The 17,205-nt window shown below is 41.7% G+C and overlaps 1 protein-coding gene and 1 pseudogene across 1 annotated transcript in view; both read left to right on the top strand.

Moving 5' to 3' along the window:
• GPC6 (glypican 6) overlaps positions 1 to 16,832 on the top strand; it is a 1,085,256-nt gene extending 1,068,424 nt beyond the window's left edge. Inside the window, exons 8-9 of the mRNA XM_006089840.3 lie at positions 9,099 to 9,274; positions 13,118 to 16,832. Of these exons, the coding sequence (XP_006089902.1) occupies positions 9,099 to 9,274; positions 13,118 to 13,320 (379 nt within the window). The 3' untranslated portion in view covers positions 13,321 to 16,832. The remainder of the gene's footprint in view (positions 1 to 9,098; positions 9,275 to 13,117) is intronic.
• On the top strand, positions 921 to 1,359 carry LOC106697351 (annotated as a pseudogene).
• Positions 16,833 to 17,205: the final 373 nt, after the last annotated feature.

Genomic DNA, 17,205 nt, shown 5'->3' with positions numbered 1-17,205 from the left:
GTCTTCTTTCCTATCTGCACTATGGTTTGCTGACTCCAGTTCTACCAAGAAAGGATGGGTTTGGGGAGCTCCTGCCAATGAGTTAAGAGCCCAAGTCAAAGAATTTAGCTTCTGCCCCCTGCTGCAGCCAATGAGTTGTGTGTCCTCCAGGAGTTCCCAGACCATGTCCTGCCACACGTTCTCCAGCTGGAGGGAAGCCACGGGCATTGGGCCTCTGCATGAATTTACGCTTTCAAACTCCAAAGGCTGCTGCTGTCAGCCAGTGCTAAGAAACACGCTTGGCATTTCAGGGAGCTGTGTTAACAATTTAGTTGTCATAAGAATGCCTTAGAATTGCATTCAATCATTTTCATATACATTCACTCAAAATGGCAGCTTATGACACAGAAAGGTGTTATAGACATAGGAACAAATGAAATATTGTAAAAAGTAGCTGAGTGACTTGCCCATGATTATGCTGCTGGGTCTCAGAGACACATCAGGTGTCCGGGGCCAGTCTCTGTGCCTCTGACCACCCCTCAGGGCCACATCTCTCTGAAGCACCTAATGCCACAGACAGCTTTCACTTAACAGTCTTCAAGAATTTATAAATCCACTTAAAGCATAAAATTATAGCATGCTTTGAGCGACTCCACTTCCAAGTCAGGAAAACTGGAAAGGGAAAGAAGTAATCTACAGCAAGAACTTTAGAAGGTTATACTCAAGACAGTTTTTAAAATTGTGGTAAAATATACATAACTTAAAATTTACCATTTGAAAAAAAAATTTAGCACACTGCACCCTAATCCCGTTAGTGCTCGCACCCACATACATGCAGGCCCCCACACAGATCCAAAGCAGGAGTCAGAATATCTTCGCGTTTTCTACCAACTCCCCATTTTCATACAAAGGAGGAAGAAGCTGGCACCTCCAAGGTGCAGATGACTCTCCAGAAGAATCTTTCATAGCTTCTGCTCTTGCTGCTGACCCTGCTGGAGCTGAGGCTGGTGCAGCCCTCCTATGGACAGAACATGTACCAACGATTCCTGGGCCAACATGTGGGCCCTACAGTGACAAGGGCAACAACTTGTACTGCAACAACACGATGAAAACCCGGGGGATGACTCCGTTTAGTTACAAGCGATTCAACACTTTCATCCATGAAAATATCGGGACCACTAACAGCATCTGCAGCACCACCAATATCCAGCGCAAGAATGGCAAGATGAGCTGCCTGCGAGTGTAGTGAAAGTCACAGACTGCGCGATTATGGGATGTACCCTGCCCCCCAAATGCAATTATCAGGCCACGGCCAGCACTAGGCGTGTTGTCATTGCCTGTGAGGGTAACCCCCTGGTGCCTGTGCACTTTGACAGATAGATGCTCCCCTGCAGGAGTTACGGCCCCGTGGATGACCTTTAACTTACTCCTTGAATAGCAATGAGTAATGCATTTGAGCTATCTCGGGCTCTGTCTCCTCTGCTTATGTCTCTACTTCATTTTCTCTATATAATCCATTCTGTTAAATGCATCAAAGAGAAATGGAGACATAAACCTATAATGGGACTGGGCTTTTCTATAATAAACTTTTCAGTAAACTCTTCTGCTTGCTTTGATAATACTGGTCAGCTTAGCTCTCTCAGATCCTATCCTCTGGAATTTAGTCATATGTATTATATAGCATTTCAAGTATTTTAAGGTGCTTCCATCTCAGTGATCTCATTTTAATACCACCGCACCCCTGTGATGCTGATGTTGCTACATATAGGAGCCCAACGTTAAAGGATTTGCTGAAGACCATGAAGTTAGTGGAAATGCTGAGGCAAAAAAATCCATTTCAACTGGCTACTAATCCAGGACTTTTTCTACTTCATCACAAGGAGTATTTGAAAGTATCTGCTTTTTGATATTCTCAAAAGTCAGCTGTTAGGGGAAGCATTACAAATTTGGAAATAGGAACTGGCAAAATGAGAGCTCTGTCTGTATAATTTGGCAACCTTGTTATGTTTTGGGTCTAATAAGATTAAGAAATAATACAAGAAACTTTCTTTTTCTCTTCTCAAATTTTTGAATCATTGTGGTAAGTCAGAGTATTAACAATGCACTGGATCATTAAGACTTATGCACTCTTCCTGATTGAAAAGACTTCATGTTTTCCTTTTAATAAAGAACTCAAACTGAAAAAAAAATTAGTGTACATTTCAGTAACATTACATGCATTCACTTATTGTATATCATCACCACCATCCACCCACAGAAGTTTTTCATCTTCCTAAACTGAAACTCTGCACCCATTCCACACTATTTCTCCTGCCCTCCCTCCCCAGCCTCTAGCAACCACCAGTCTACTTTCTGTCTTTATGAATTTGACTATTTCAGATTTATTTCACTTAGCATGGTGTCTTTAAAGTTTAGCCATGTAGTAACATGTGTCAGAATTTTCTTCCTTTAAAAAAATATTTGTATTGATTTCAGAGAGGAAGGGAGAGGGAGAGAGAAGCAAAAAATGATGAGAGAGAATCATTGATCGGCTGCCTCCTGCACACCCCACACTGGGATCGAGCCCACAACCCGGGCATGTGCCCTGACCAGGAATCAAATCATGAACTCCTTTTTCATAGGTTGACACTCAACCACTGAGCCATGCCAGCCAGGCAGAATTTCCTTCCTTTTTAGGGCTGAATGTATTGTATCTATCTATATACCACATTTGTTTATCCATTCATTCATCAACGGACACTTGTGTTGCTTTGGCTTTTGGCTGTTGCGAATAATGCTGCTATGAACATGGATGTACAAATATCTGTTCAAGTACTTACTTTCAGTTCTTTTGGAATAAGAATTCCAGAAGTGGAATTGCTGGATCATATGGTAATTTTGTGTTTCATTTTTTTAGAAACTGCCACACTGTTTCCTATGACACTTCCACCTGTCTACATTCCCTCTAGCCATACACAAAGACCTCCAGTTTCTCCATGTTCCACCAGTCTTGAAGCCATTGGTGACATTGCTTCTGGTTAGGAATGCATGCTGCATGGCCCAGACACACACCACTCACAGCAAGTTCCACAGACATTTCCTCTGCCGGGGCCCAAATTTGCAGCTGGGTTTGCTCTTGTAGTTCTTATTATGATCACCGCACTTTAGCAAGAAACCATCAGGGAGGGAAATCGGAGGAACAAGATTTATTACTCACAGGTCCTGGGGGATGCATGGCATGCCTGTGGGCCTCACAGCAAGATCATGGATAGAGAGAAAGAGAGCAGACCTAGGGCTCTGACTTTATTAGGATTCAAGAGTGTGGTGGCCAAGGTTTCAAGGGTTCACTCTTCATTGGCTAATTCAGAGCATACGAGCTAAAGTTAGAACATAGGAAAGAAGATGTGTGGTCACTCAAGTGGTCAGTTATCCAGGTTACCCAGGGCTTTCTAAAAGGGGACCTTCATGAATGGGGGCAGCCTACTTCCTCATCTGGTTGTTTTGCTGGTAGCTGAGTCCTACAACTGGCATTATGTCTATTGGAGATAGATGTCTTTTGGAATGTGTGCCTGGGCAGCCAAAGGCTTAATGACAAGCACTTACATTCCACTCCAGATCCTTACCAACACTTGCTAGTTTATGTTTTAGTTTTTTTAATAATGACCGTCCTAATGAGAGTGACGTAAAAACTTAGATTTTTAAGAAAGCTTCTGAAAGAGGTTATGGATACCCAGGTTCACAACAATCTCGTATTTGAGATCCTTGGGACCATCTGTGTCTCAGAATTCAGAATTGTTTAGATTTTAGAAAATCATCACAGTGCATAATTTTTTAGCAGTGCTCCCAGAAGAGTCTGAGGCTGGAACTCACAATCAAACACATTACATGTCTGCAGCAAAATGCATGACTATTTACACTAAGTGGGATAAATGAGGACTCTAGTTGGCCTCATTTCAGATCAGATCAAAGTTTGGTAATTAATTGATTGCAGGAAAAGAACTATGGAGACTTTTGAGTTTTAGACCTGTGTTACTATTATATCAGCTTACATTAGTGCAACTCTTAAACCCGCTGAAGGTGAAGGAGTATGTAGCTTAGAATTAGAACTTACTATAGAGACATGTATTGAACAGAGCTCATTGTGGCAATAAACAGAACTGAAACTGCTTTTGCCATCCGAAAGTGTGCTCGAGGCCAGGGCAGCCAGAGGAAGTGTCAGGCACCCAAAATCAAACCCAGGCCAGCACCTTGGGACCCCATTTCTCCCCATTCCTGACCCAGCTTCCACCTGGACTCTTGCCCACTCCACTGGGCACCACAAAGCTAACATTCCTCACAAGTGCCCACTTCTCAGACTTTCAAATCCCATTAGATCTTGAGAGTTGTGTATCCCGTTCCCTCCCTAGGCAACTCCTTTCATCAGAACAACTACCAGCATTAACGTGGTGATGAGAAACACTGAATATTGATTAGTGAATGTGTTCTACCTCCCGGCAAGCAGGTTCAGATATCAACAGGGTCTTTCTGGCAGTAGCAACTGAAAGGAGTGACTTTGAATGTTGCCAATGACAGGCACCGTGGCTGGCCTGTGGGACACTTCTGTGAGCACGTCTTTATCTCTCAGGTGTATTGTCTCTCAGGTGACAGCAGGGCCTCAGCACAGAGCCTGCAGCCACCCACAAGGTTGCTGCATCATCCCCCTTACCTTCCCTTAAGGCTCTTCCACCCTAATCAGCTATAGTGTTTGAATGTGATCTAGAAAACCTGCATCACAAATGAAATGAGGTGTTTTAGTGACCAAGACAAACTGTGGTCGGCAAACTGTGGCTCGCAAGCCACATGCGGCTTTTTGGCCCCTTGAGTGTGGGTCTTCCACAAAATACCACGTGCGGGCGTGATTGAAACTTCGAGGCCCATACACAGAAGTTGGTTTTCGGCCTGGGCGAGTCTATTTTGAAGAAGTACTGTTGATATTTGGCTCTGTTGACTAATGAGTTTGCCGACCACTGTCTTAGTCTGTTTTGGCTGCCACAGCAAAACAAATGGAGTAGCTTATAAACAACAGAAACTTATTTCTCTCCATTCTGGAGGCTGGAAGTCCAAGGTCAGCATGGCCGGGTGAGGATCCTCTTCTGGGCAGACTTACTGTGTCCTCGGGTGTCGGAAGGGGCAAGGCTAGCTTTCTAGACACTGTTTAATGAGGGCACTAATCCCAATCCTGAGAGCCCTGCCTACTTGCTCCCCAAAGGCCTCGCCCATAATAGCATCACCGTGAGCATTAGGTTTTCAACATATGAATTGGAGGGATGCATATACATCCAGATAATAGCAAATGTGAAAAACAATAATTCTGCAAAACTGCCAAAGATTTAGTCTCTATACATGGAACCAGGATGAGAAAACTATGCTTGACTGTACCACCCTCTTGCCACCCCACAGAGTGAAACATTGAAAAACGATGACAACCCTAGTTGTCCTTCTTTCTGGATTCTTCTGCCCCAGGTAAATGTGCATCCAGCCTCAGAACCTGAGCTACCTGTAGCAAGAGTCTCCTTCCTTTCCATGCCTCCCAGAACTGTGAGGGTGCAAAAATAGAACGTTGTCATGCCAAAGGGCTGGTGCAAAACCTAATAAAGGGGAAAATAGTATGAGCTCAAAGATATATATCCATTCTTGCAGTATCTGATCATTATAAAAAGAGATCAACCCCGAGAGGCAACAAATAAATGGGCTCATGAGTCCTGGTGCTGACCTGGGCTCCCATAGACCCTTCAGGCTGCACCCTGGCCATCCACAGATTTGTCCTCAGGATGTACTGTGGAGTGACAAAATGGCCATTTTCCTGTTCAACAGTGTTTTTCAGTTTAAGTTCCCACATTGTGTCTAGAGTTGCCCTTTGACTACATAGAAAGGAGAAAAGGTTCCTGAGGACACAGGAGCATTGTTCCTTGTTTTTATTGTAAGTGGCTGAGCATCAGTAGGCACAGTTAGAGGCTGGGTGTATTTGGCAGTCTCTCATTGTTCCTGTAGGCTCAGACTCCCAGGGGTACCATTCCCAATGTCAGCTAGAGCAGTCAGCGTCTGATGAATGAGTCTCGGCCAGCCATGCAGCGCGCACAGCATCTGAAAGAAACAAAGCTCCCCCTGACTCAGCACAGGTCCAGCTGCAAGAATCATTGTCCTAAATGTCGAGGGACAACACCGACGGTCACCTTTCAGCCCCTCTCCGCTCCAGTACCAGCAAAGGCTAGCCTGGACGGGCTATTGTCTATTCCAATGGGCTTTAATAATTAGGTGGAGATCACAGGGCCCAGCACATATAATCGAATGTCAAATATAGTCAATCCAATGTCACATTTTAGAAGTTAGATCCGGAAAACAATCTCAGAATCCCGTAAGAATTTATTGGCATATCAGCTGTATCAAAAGGCAGCACCGAAGTTCTTTACTGCAAAAACGAAGAGATGTAGAGTTCCATGACTTTTTAAAAATTTCAATTAGAACTTTTTAAGGCAGTAAATATTGTGAAGCCTTTTGGAAAAGAATTTTTGATGCACTTTGTGTGCTGTGTTATTCATTATGTAGTGAATATTGGGAAATCGATTTTGTTCAAGATATGGATAAAGACACGGAGCTTCTTCGGGGACCTCTGACTTAGAATGAGTAAACCAATGCATACACAAACCCATCACGCGTAAGATTTCAATCGCTGAACAAATGGCTTACATGTATGTTTCTCTGTGCGTTTCTATTTCTTTTTCTGGAGACTGATGGATAGAGCCTTTTGTTTCTGGAACTTGGAATGTTACCAGTAGGAAAGGAAAGAATTTTAAGTGTATTGTACAAGAATATGCAAACAGGAAGCACACCAAAAAAAGGGAAAGGGAGTGTTTTTCAGCTTTCAGGCAGCAGTAGTAGAGGCAGTAAAAGAATGATAACAATAGCAGTTAGTCCCCAGCCTACCAGATGTCTGTGCCTGGCGTCCTGCTTCCCCTGAGGACTACTCTTCAGCCCTCCACCTTGATCTCTGCCCAGAGGGAGAGCCTCTACCAAGTGAATTACCTGGGCCCCCTTGCACACCGGCTTCCACTTGGTTTCAGCCAGTAGGAGACAGCAGCCAGAGGTCAGAAGGAGGCACTACAGAGGTCAGGGAATCATAACCTAATGATGGTTCTTGTCATGTCATTGGGCCCCTGTCTGTGATTTCAGTTTTTGTGCAGTTGATTCCCAGGGTTCTCCGATACCCTGTGCTGGTTTCCTTCAACCCTGTCTACACCTTTATAAATAGTCTCTTCTTTAAACTCTCTTTCTTACCCGTTTGAGGGTAGCCCTGTTTCATACCAGGGCACACACAAATATAGAGCCTTTGCAGGAATTAGAGAAAAGCACCCAGGTCGGTACATGGGGATCATTATCCTCTTGTCTCCACTTTGGTATATATTGAAATTTTCTAAAATAAAAGGATTCCAACAAAAGCAAAATAAAAGGCACCCATTTCGCTGACTAGTGCCCTGCAGATGCATAGCTTTATGAGCACAGAACTCGGGCTGGTTTCAGCCTCACCTTACTCCCTCAGCAGGTGGCTTGATGCTGTGCACAAAATGTCAGCTGAGCCTGGTGGCCCTACAGAGGAATGGGAAGATCCCTCAAAGCTGGAAATATCTTAAGGAGAGAGTGAAGACTGGCCTGGGTCTTCTGGATATTTGGGACCTAAGTGGGGAAGGGACTGCAGGCAAAGATAAGGTGTAGGGCAGAGACAGGCATGCATCAGATGTATACAGGGAGTAGATTCTGTAAGGCAAGGAAGGTCCTTTACAGCAAGTACTGCAGCATAAGAAAGGGGAGATGGGATGGAAATGGGCTTTGATTGCTGTGGATCGGAGCTTAGGATTGACAGGCAGTACGGTGCAGGGTTGGGGCACTGCCCAGGCGTTAGTCATCATTTTGCCATCTATTAGCTCTGTGACTTTACACAGTTATGTTTTCCTCTTTACGCCTCAGTTTTCTACTTTACAAAATGGGGATAAAATAGTACCTACAATGGCTGGGAGACTGGATTTTAAAATGCATGTCCAAGTGCTTGGCACAGCGCCTGGCTTCCATAAGCTCTCAGTGGACATTAGGTACTATCATCAAAAATTTTAAAACAGAAGAACGACAAGATGAAAGCTATATTTCATGAAGATTAATCAGACAGCATGTGCAGACTGCACTAAAAAGGGAAGACAGAACAGGGAAGTCGGTGTGAGGCTGCTCTAGCTGTCTGCACTCCAGAGGGACACGGGAAATGAGAGAAGCGGTGGAAGAAGAGTAGGAGGAAGGAAAGCTGACAGATCATGAGAGTACAGAGTCAGAGAGGGCTCCAAGCACTTTTCTCAGATCTTTGGTCTCCCCCGGTATAAATACACCTGGGCAGAGTAGGCAGTTGACTTTGAAGAACAGACAATTTTGACATTTTAGTACAAGTAAAAGAAACATTAATATAAATTTGCCATTCCGGTACAAGTAAGAAAATTAAAGAACCATTTGATTTACCCTCAATTTTACTGAATATCAAATTAGACCCAAGATTCTATTGTAAAATAAAAACCCCAATGGACACCTCAAGTATTCCAGCAAGCACTGGTGACTCCTCAAACTTTCCAAAGATGGTTATTTTTATCTGAAGATTCTTCTGATTAAAATCTTAGGTCAGGGCCTCCTCAGTTGAGAAAGAATATCCTCATATAAGAGAGCTCTGTAAGATCATAAATAATTTGCAAGTTTAGTTCTTACTAACAAAATCAACAGGATTGTTAAGCAAGGTATCAAGTTCCTGGCTTAAGTATCTAACGTTGGGATGGAGAGAAAAAGAGTAGTTAATTTAAAGTAATAATTTCTGTAAGTCCCCAATTGTGCATTCATCTGTTGGCAAGCCTACCTAAGAATTCAGTGCCATTTTAAAAAACTACTGTGAAGCCATTTTAGCCAATCTTCATCTGAGAACATTTATTTCAAGATTTTACTTCGGCCTTTTTTCCAGGAACTGGGCCCTGATTCTACCAAGGTTTTGGCTCACTATTAGAAACAGCATGGCAGAATCCAGTTTCCAAGTTCCTCCTGCCTCATCCTGATCTGTTCTCTCCCTCTGTGCCCTGCAGATACTTGCCTGAGATCATGAATGATGGGCTGACCAACCAGATCAACAATCCTGAGGTGGACGTGGACATCACCCGGCCCGACACTTTCATCAGGCAGCAGATCATGGCTCTCCGCGTGATGACCAACAAACTAAAGAATGCGTACAATGGCAATGATGTCAACTTCCAGGACACAAGTAAGAAAGTCCTTACCAGTAACCTCCAGAGTGAACAATGGTCACTGAAGATTATACCAGCATTTCTCTTAAGAGCAATGTGCACCTTTCATCTTGTGCTATTCTTGCCCAATCTACAAAACTGTTTATAGTCCTTTAGACAGAAAGCTCTGATTCACAAAATTTAGGATATTACTAAAATCATAGCTGGTCTTAAGGATGCAACCCACTAAATTTTAGTGGATTGAATTCAGCTGTACCAAAGCTAAAATTGAGTTTCATTTGCCAGTTGATCCATTCCTCTACTATTCAATGGGAAGCACCTGCCTAAGAGGTTGTTAGGAAGTTCATTTGAGGCCATATTTTTTTATTGATTTTAGAGAGAAAGGGCGAGGGAGAAAGAGAAACATCAATGATGAGAGAGAATCATTGATTGGCTGCCTCCTGCACATCTCACACTTGGGATCAAGCCCAAAACCCAGGCATGTGCCCTGACTGAGAATTGAACTATGACTCCTGGTTCATAGGTTGATGCTCAACCACTGAGCCATGCTGGCCACACAGAGGCCATTGTTAAAGGAGCTAAGATAATATCTCATGTGCCATGAATTCAACTGTATTAATGTTCTCTCTATTCAGTCATACACACACAGGAACCATTGACATTTATATCTGAAATATTTAGAGAAATAGTAAAATATAGATGCAATATCACACTTAACTATTTTATTAAATATCATAAAAGCATCAGAAGTGACTTAAAAGGCTACTAAGTGAACATTGACATGAAACTATATTTGGGTTTTGTCTAAATGGTTTCCAGATGCATAACTATTAAGGCACTTTTTTGTTAGTTTTGGGGTTTTTTTAAGTAAGCACCCTTACAGAGAGAATTCTCAGGAAAATATTTCTTGAACATGAGATGTGGAGTTGCCGGTGATTCTGTAATTTGGTCACTGATGCCAAAGATGATGCTTGTGTGCTTGAGTTAATGAGATAGAAAGAGGTTTCATCTAAGTCTTAGCCAACATCCTACTGAGTTGTCCCCTGCAGAAATATTTTAGTGCTTTATTATATTTTAAATAACAAAAATTAATTTTCTGAATGCAGGGCAATTGCCCACCAGATAGACTTCATTGCTATAGAATTTCTCAGACTCACCACATTATTGATCTTCCTCTTTACTACGCCTCTCCTTTCCTCTTCAGAAGAGAACACAAGGTTTTAGCCTTTTCTGCTTCTCCCTTGCTCATTACTTAGCCTCACTCGTCTCAATTTATCTGTTCTGTCTTCTCTAGCTAACAAAATGGTTTATTATCTGGATAATGACTATTAGAATAAATTATTCAAGATGCATAAGGATTAGTTGATGTTGGTCTTGTTTCTCTCTCCTCTTACCTGAAGAGGTTATATACATGTCAGTCTGCAATGTTTATGGAAAATTCTTGAGGAGAGATTTTGCTCCATTTCCCCTTAAGAAGCAAACAAACAAAAATCCACAGTAGCTAAGAGAGTCACTTAACTCTAAACCAAGTACCAAATCTGACCCTTTATGTTATGATAGTGTCTGTCATACAAACCATTATTACATCTTCTAGCCATAATCACCTTTATTGCTTTTGACATTTTTAAAAATCACCCGTGCATTTGTAATTCCTCGCAGAAAGAGATGGGGCCATTACTTTTCTCATCTGGAATCCCCTGTCATTATTTGCTTACCACATTTTTAATATTCTAAATAGCTTTAATAATATTTTTGTAATGGTTAAATTACTTCTTGTTCGTGATACTAGTGTTTAGAACAACCCCCTTAGCAACTCTGTTTTCTCTGAATTTAATTAATAGGCATTTTCCCCCTTGTAAAGGCCACTAAAGATAAATCAGAGAAAATGTTAAGAACCTGGTAGATTGTATTCAAGTGATCTTACCTGGTATTTAGATGTCCCTTTTTAAAACAAAACAAATTGTGATGAGTTGTGCCTTTCTCCGCCAGGATACATTAGAGAAGCCCCTGTATCACCTTAGCTTTTATTTAAGTAGCATCAAGCAGCCAAGATGGCATCAGTCTTTCAGGAGCAGCGTAGCAAGCTCGTCATCACTGAAAGCCAGCAGGGAGGAGTTAGGGCTATTGCATGGAATCATTGAGCAAGTGGAGAAAACAGCAAATGTCATTATCAGGTTTACAGTTTCCTGAGTCCTCCCAGGAACATCATCTCACTTATACACCATAACAATTCTGTGAAATAAATTGGATTATTCTCATTTTTATAGGATAAGAAGAAACAGAGCCTCAACAAGGCTAACTGATTTGTCCTAGTTCACTTAAATTAAATAAAGCAAGTTAAAATCCAGGTCGCCTTTGCTGCGGGAACCATGTGTTTTTCATCAGGCATCATTGTGAGCACTGGGTTTGGTGTCCTCACACATTTCATGAGGGTGTCTGTCTTCACACATACTCTGCAAGTTAATCCTATTGTCCATATTTCCTGAGATGAGGAAAATGACAGAACCTGAGTAAACTGCCCAAGGCACATTTATTTACTCCACAAGCTATTTATTGAGCACCTGCTGTATGCCAGGGACCATTAAAGGCATGGGGATCAGAAGTGCACAGCGACACAAAGTCTCTGCCCCCAGCACGTTTACATTCTCGTGGAGGGGACTAATCTATATATATGAGCCCAGCGACCAGAACGGTAGAACGACCAGAATGACCAAGATGACCAGTGACTATGACACACACTGTGACAGCCAACCAGCCTGATCTGGGCCCTGATCTCCCCCCCCCCCCTTGCCGGCCCCGCCCCCTATCAGCCCCCAATCGGGGGCGGAGCCAGCCGGCCAACCACCTGCGGCCCCTCCCCCTCCCTGGCCCGGCCTGATGGGCCCCCATCAAGGCGGGCCAGCCAGACCCCACCCATGCACAAATTCATGCACTGGGCCTCTAGTAAGAAAGAAGAAAACAAGTAAACAACACAATTGCACCAGCTAGTAATTGATGGAGCCTGATCTGAGACCCAGGTCTGACACACAGGATTTATGAAACAGGAAAGAACAAAGCAGTAAGAATTGGGAATAGAACAGGCCCAGGGGCATGCTGAGCAAGCAAGATGCTGCACTAAGACCACATACTGTTTGGGCACCTGGGCATTGGTTTCAAGCAAGAAATGGCAAACTTTTTTTGTAAAGGACCAGATATTAAACATGTTCAGCTTTGAGGGCCATGTGCGAACAGAGAATTACACCATGTATAAGTGAATGGCTGTGGCTACATTCCATTATAACTTTCTCTATGGACACTGAAGTTTAAATTTCACATACACATTTTTTACATGTCACAAAATATTGTTTTTCATTTGATTTTTTTCCAAACACTTGAAAACATAAAAATCTTTCTTGGGTTGTGGGCCATACAAAACCAAGCAGCAGGCCAGATCAGCCTGCAAGCCATCGTTAATCAACACCTGGTTTAAAGGGAGAGGCTGGTTGAGACAAGGTCTATCCTTGTTCTTAGGGGAACAGAGGTCAAAAAAAGTAGTCAAGCCCAGCTGGTGTTGCTCAGTGGTTGAGCATTAACCTATCAGCCAAGAGGTCACCAGTTAGATTCCCAGTCAGGGCACACGCCCGGTTGTGGGCTTGATCCCCAGCAGGGGGCATTCAGGAGGCAGCCTTTAGATGTTGATGTTTCTCTCTTCCTTCCTCTCTCTCTCTCAAAAAAAAAAAAACACAAAAAAAACCTATTGAGATGGGGTGGGGACCATTGGGTGGGGGATGTCCCCTCCCACTACCATGCCCAATTCTGTTACATGCCTCCAGTCTTTCCAGGTTGTGGTCTAACTTTCTTTGTCAATCTGTCCACACCAGGTGATGAATCCAGTGGCTCGGGGAGTGGCAGTGGGTGCATGGATGACGTGTGTCCCACAGAGTTTGAGTTTGTCACCACGGAGGCCCCTGCCGTAGATCCCGACCGGAGAGAAGTAGACTCTTCTGCAGCCCAGTTCGGCCACTCCCTGCTCTCAGCGTCTCTCGTCTGCATTGTCCTGGCACTGCAGAGACTGTGCAGATAATCCTGGGTTTTTGGTCAGATGAAACTGCATTTTAGCTATTTGAACAGCCAACTCACTTCTTTTCTTACACTCTTGGACAATGGACCATGCCACAAAAACTTACCGTTTTCTATGAGAAGAGCAGTACTGCACTCTGCCTCCCTTTTTGTTTTCCCAAAGAGTAACGGGTGCCAGGCTGGACTGCTTCCTCTTTCCTTTGCTATCTGTGGGAACCTTGTCTATTCTAGAGAATTCTTACTCAAATCTTTCTACCAGGAGATTTTCTTACCTTCATTTGCTTTTATGCTGCAGAAGTAAAGGAATCTCACGTTGTGAGTCATCCCCGCCCCCTCCCGTTTATAACTTGAAAAAAAAAGTAGGAATAATATTCTTCATAAAATCAGGCCAAACCCCAAGACAACTGCATTTTCAACAAAGAAGCAAACAAGAGAGAAATATAAAAGAGCTATTCAGTATTACCAGGCAACTCCCAGTGTAAGCTTTTCTGTGACTCATTGTGTTTTTTAAAAAATGCTATGGGGAGAAAGTTTGAAAATGTTTTTAGTGACGTGAAAATACACTGTTGTCTTGGAGGTATCGTCTTGTACTCTAACCATACAGCACCAAACTGATTTAGAGGTACTGGTACTAAATTTGAATTCTATCTTTAAAATGACACAAAATATTACTACAACTCAGCACCTCCCTCACCCTGACCAATTTCAATTGCAGTAATGGTGCCATTCTCCTCAATTCTCTTAATGTCTTTGTCCACTGGATCCAATTGGCACAGATTTCCCCTTCATCTTCAGTTACTAGTGGACGTCCCCATCAATTAATCCTCCTCAAGGATCTGAATGGAAAATAATCATCAACAAATGCAATCGCTTTGCTTTAGCCATAGGTTGGACTTAATTTGGTTTCTGCCCCTGTGCTCATTACCTCCCAAATGAAGATTCCTTTTAGTGAACTGATAAGCAGTTAGACCCATCGGTGAGTTTTCATTTTTAGCCATTTGCTTTGTGTCAATTGGTTTCTGCATCACAAGGGCATTCTCTTACAAAATAACTCACAACAAAAAGAAGTCAAGACAAAAAAATATATATATATAGTATTGACATGGAGATTTCTTTCACTTTTTTAGTCTTAGTATGATCATCTATTTTTATATCTATATATATATAAATCACAGATTTTAACTTCTTAATTCCAAGCTCAGGGTTGACACACCTTTGTAACAAAAATGTTTTGTCAACCAGCTCTTCTTGTTTTGTGCTGCTCAGAGAAGGGATTCTTCAATGATCTGTGAGCACCAAGAATCAAGAAAGAGACCTTTTTACGTATCTAACTGTCCATTTAATAAAAGTTTGCCAGGGCACACCCTTTTTGCATGAGCGTGCTTTGTCCTGGATGCTCCAGACTGTATCGAGCTCATGGAGAGAGCCATGGGGATGTAGGACATTACTGGTGATGGAAGCTGTATGGGTAAAGAATGTGTTATTCACGCAAAACCATTGTTTTCACGTACAATGCCTTCAGCCTAGGATTCCTACCTGGCACTTGAGAAAATGTCCTAACACAAGAGGCCAATTTAGAGCCGCAGCCTAACTGGTCCACCCAAGTGTGCCAAAGCTAGGCCCTGTGCTCCCCTGACGGAGAGAAGCAAAATAAACCAAAATGGCGCTTTATGAATACATTGACTATCCATATGTTTCTTGGTTTTTATGATGCATCTGGGGTTGGGAAAAGTAATGTTTTAAGACACCATAGTACACCAGTCACTCACTGTTAATTAACCCATTGGCAGTAACGACATGTAAATGGTATTTTTCAATCCCCTTCCTCATCAAAATTATAATTAGTTATTGATTTAGTCATCGCGTTTAAGTAGAGCATATGCGCACAATAGTATTAAGTATAATTGAGCACTTTTGCAAAACTGAAAGTATTTAGAAGCATCTATTGCTATAGTATGCCTAATGAAATATGAAACGTAGAATTCTGAGAGACTTTGTGGCATTTTTTCATTAAAATTTTTATGAAATTAACATTTAGCCTAATTCAGCATTACATACTTCTAGAAAAACATTTCACTGCCAAACTTTGGCTTTCGGTCACCAATTCCACATAAAATATCTCAATGAAGGACCAATTTATGTTGTTCATGTCATTGTATGTTCAGAAATCAGTATTGTCTTTCTCCGAATAATTAAGGTGCAATACAAATTAAATCAACCTTGGTTTGACAGAATTTTGAGTAATAATTTGTTTTTATGGCTTTAAACTTCAAGTCTTCCCTTTTTTAAATGTGTCTGCATTGTCTTCTATGAAATAGATCAGAATGCCTTGTTTTCCCTGTGTTTTCACCCAAAATGGTTTTGTGCATGTGTATGAGTGCACATTATATTAATGAATTTGAACCCATGTTCTGTACACACTAAACACACAGATCACATATAAACACCTGCTTCATTTGTTTCAACACCTTCATTATTAATAGTATTCATAATGGTTAGATGTAGTGATCCATCTGAGCCAGGCAGAGAGCTGAAATGACTATCAGTTAATGATGCCACAATATTAGTCACCTGCATGAATGTGGTCAAAATTATCCAAATTGTACTTTCTGGTTTTTATCATCATTCTAATATTTCATATGATTTCAGACTAATTTAACATGAGACTTAATCTAGTTACTCCATTTCAGAAGAACTTTGGAACCTCACCTCACCCCACCCCACCTCTGGCCAAATTAATTTCTCTCATTTTAGCATTGTGATAGGGGAAGCAATGATGCTGCATTATTTTTCATGACCTGACTTCTTGGCTTTGATGTCTCCTAAGTTCTGTAATGACATCATAACCTCTGTTACAAGTAGAGAGGGATGGGCTCACTGAAGTCGGAACTAGAATTTGTTGGGTGATGCTCATAACTGCAAACACTTAGCTTATTGAAGTGCCTCTATTTACATGTTTAGTTATAATATGTATTTTTCTAACAGAAATACACGTCTGTAATTGGTGTATATTATACTTTGTATATGTTACAACAAAAGCTAAACAGAGGCTAAAGTCTTTAGCAGAGAAGAATGAATTACAAATTCATGTATTAGAGCTCTGCTATGGTTCTGTACTGAAGGACAGCCATGACAACCTTCTGTCATCTTAATGAAGGTCAAGTTGGCACTTTGATTATAGCCTTCCTCAAACAACCTTAGCAATAGCAATCTGACTCCCTTACAGTGACTTACCCAGATAAGTATCTTGTATGACCTGTTTTAATTGTAAGGGATAGAAAATACTACTTGTCTACATTGAGAAACACTATTTTTCATTGACAAGCTGTATTAAGTATAAAAGTAACATTCTATAACTCAAACTGAAAATATTATTGGTCACAGAACCCTGATATTTAATTTATATTCCCTGCTGCAGACATTAGCCTACTTTAATACTTTAGCCATTACATACATGTTTTGGCTACACACTGAACACCAACTAAAGTCCCCAAGGAGGAATAAAACCTTAGCAAATTCCTGAGTTGTGATTCTTTTGTTACTTCTATTTGCAAGGCTAATTGTCAAGTGGTTTGATTAAAGGTGGAAGTGTTAGAAATGCAAGTTTTGACTTATCTACAACTTGCAGAAATTCAAACTCATTTTCATTTACTTACAGTCACTAACAGACCTGACTTTTAACAAGACAAACAAATGGTAGTTTAGCTTTGCCAGCAGAAGAGTAAAGGAGACCATAACTTATAAATTTGCAATGTGTTCCTCCTCGGTGGAGACATTAGCCAGTGTTTAGTTTTAGGCCAAATTATACAAATAGAGTATTGATTTGTATGCATTCTGGAGCCTTGCTATATCATGATTTGCTACAACATGAGAACTCAGCCTAGCATGG

This window comes from Myotis lucifugus, unplaced genomic scaffold (genome assembly GCF_000147115.1).
Source record: "Myotis lucifugus unplaced genomic scaffold, Myoluc2.0 scaffold_64, whole genome shotgun sequence".
Classification (NCBI taxonomy): domain Eukaryota; kingdom Metazoa; phylum Chordata; class Mammalia; order Chiroptera; family Vespertilionidae; genus Myotis; species Myotis lucifugus.
Note: the sequence above shows the minus strand (reverse complement) of the source record. Positions and strands in the feature narration are given on the sequence as shown.